The sequence below is a fragment of the Loa loa genome, assembly GCF_000183805.2.
Source record: "Loa loa unplaced genomic scaffold supercont3.23, whole genome shotgun sequence".
Classification (NCBI taxonomy): Eukaryota; Metazoa; Nematoda; class Chromadorea; order Rhabditida; family Onchocercidae; genus Loa; species Loa loa.
In genome coordinates this window covers 86565-88477 of record NW_018108203.1, presented here as the reverse complement: position 1 = coordinate 88477, position 1913 = coordinate 86565, and the positions used below count along the sequence as shown (strand labels likewise).

The 1913-nt window shown below is 43.0% G+C and overlaps 2 protein-coding genes across 2 annotated transcripts in view; both read left to right on the top strand.

The window, feature by feature from the left end:
* Positions 1-534: 534 nt before the first annotated feature.
* Positions 535-877, top strand: LOAG_15120 (hypothetical protein; the record flags this gene model as incomplete). The annotated part of the gene is made up of 2 exons (XM_020448898.1): positions 535-748; positions 792-877. 2 exons carry the CDS (start codon positions 535-537, stop codon positions 875-877), a joined length of 300 nt encoding a protein of 99 aa, XP_020300986.1.
* A 617-nt stretch (positions 878-1494) lies between these two features.
* LOAG_16840 (zinc finger protein) overlaps positions 1495-1913 on the top strand; it is a 22246-nt gene continuing 21827 nt past the window's right edge. The window contains exon 1 of the mRNA XM_020449498.1: positions 1495-1728. The gene's annotated coding sequence lies outside the window, so the exon portion shown is untranslated. The remainder of the gene's footprint in view (positions 1729-1913) is intronic.

Below are 1913 nucleotides of genomic sequence, written 5' to 3'. Positions count from 1 at the left end.
AGTTAATGCTCTGTACAATACTCTAGCAGAAGCCGTCCATTTTCGTTGCGGCTTCTAACGCTATGCTTGCCAAATACACCTTTCGAGGCTTTGAAATTCTCTAGCGTTGAAGTCACCAAAGATTATTACCTAATCACTTGGAGAAACTTTTTGGATAAGACGGCGTAGATTGGTTTAGAATCTACCTTTTCAATAGGGTCAACATGCAGAGTTGGAACATATATGCTGAAGAGAACAACTTGTTGCTTGTTGTGTAGTGAGAGGCATAGGGAGATATGATTGACGATGAGAATGACCTGTTGACAGATTTTCGAGTTTATAGGCGGTGGAGTTTTTAACCATGAAGCCAGTTCCTGAAAGGTCGCTTCCGGTTTTCTGTTCTCCCAACAGAAGAGTGTGTAACCGGCACCATATTCATTGAGAGCACTATCCTCATGGAGATGAACTTCACTGACAGCAGCAGTTAAATCATGATAGTTCGTGAGCAACTAGAGCAAGGCAACGCTCAGGACATCCACTGTTCGAATTATCAAAATGATTCTGATGTTCCAGTATGTGAGTGTCAATTTATGTACACTTTTGGAGGTAGGTGTGTGCCTTTGTCTTTTGTCTTTGTTCGACCGCGTCAAAAGATGTCCATTGGGCGCAGCTAGCCAACCGGATGGAGATGGAGATGAGCTTTGGCTAGGCTACTTTTTCCAGACCCCTGTCCGTGTGGAGCAAGCAGCGCTTTCCTTGAAAAATGCTGGTTGGTCGTTCAGGATGTTGCCAAACAAGACTGTCATCTCCAGGATCGATCTCGAGCGATCAGTGTCCTGAACCGCCTGCATGCAAGGTTGGATCCGCCGCGTCCAGTGCATCGCTTGCTTGTCGTTAAAGGATTTTGAAAAGTGGGTGCATCCTTCGAGCCCGCGCGGTAGTTTTTTTCAAGTGAGGCGCCCGTTTACTCGTAAGATTCATCTGCCAGGACCTAGCGAGCTTGGACGGTGGTAACGAAGTCTTTAGGACATAGATTTAGAGTAACCTCTGAGATGGAGGCCTTACAGGGCTAAACGAGCTTCATCTGCCCGAGTTTGGGATCAGAGTTGCCCTTCTTCTAGGCGGTTATCCGAAGACTAACGAGCCCATCCTGCCTGTGAAGATACTTTGTTTGGTCCTTCAGTTGAGAGCTGTCTGGTATGGGAAGCTCTACGGCTATTGCCAATTGCCCATACCACAGCTCGCAACCTCATAAAAGCACGCAAGCTTCTTTCCCACAACAAGGGGATATCCGTGGAGTAGTGTATTTATTTACATAATCCAGAAAAAAGACTATCCACCGACAAAGGTTCACCATTCAATCCAGAACAGTGTTATCTTTTCTCAGTCGTGTTTGTCTTTTTCTGTCGGTGGTCCAGACATGACTAAGTGCTGAAAATGTCGAAATCATTCTCACAACGTTGTCTTCTGTTGACGTAGATACTGTAGTTTACGCCAATCAATAATTTTAGGATTCTTATAAATACGTTGGATATAGACAGATAGGATGGAGGAGTGTGAAGAGAGCAAGGGAAGAGAAAGCGAGAAAGCAAGCAAAGAAGAAAAGGACGAATAAGATGGGCTGTTCCTGCATCCACGTGCAATTATTTTGTCGAGAGTGGTAGGCTCACAATCGTTTTGTAATTATTCACGTGCGGTTTGCGTGAGGTCACGTGGAAAAGCAGAATTGAGAGCAAACTACAAGCAGAGGTAGGGCATTTTTTTCGTCCACAAGCGCCATTTTAAAATTTGATCGCAGATTCGAAATGATGAATTTGGCCTTCTGTGTAAAGCGGCTTTCATCCCGCATTTATATATATATATATATATATATATATATATATATATATATATATATATATATATATATATATATATATATATATATATATATA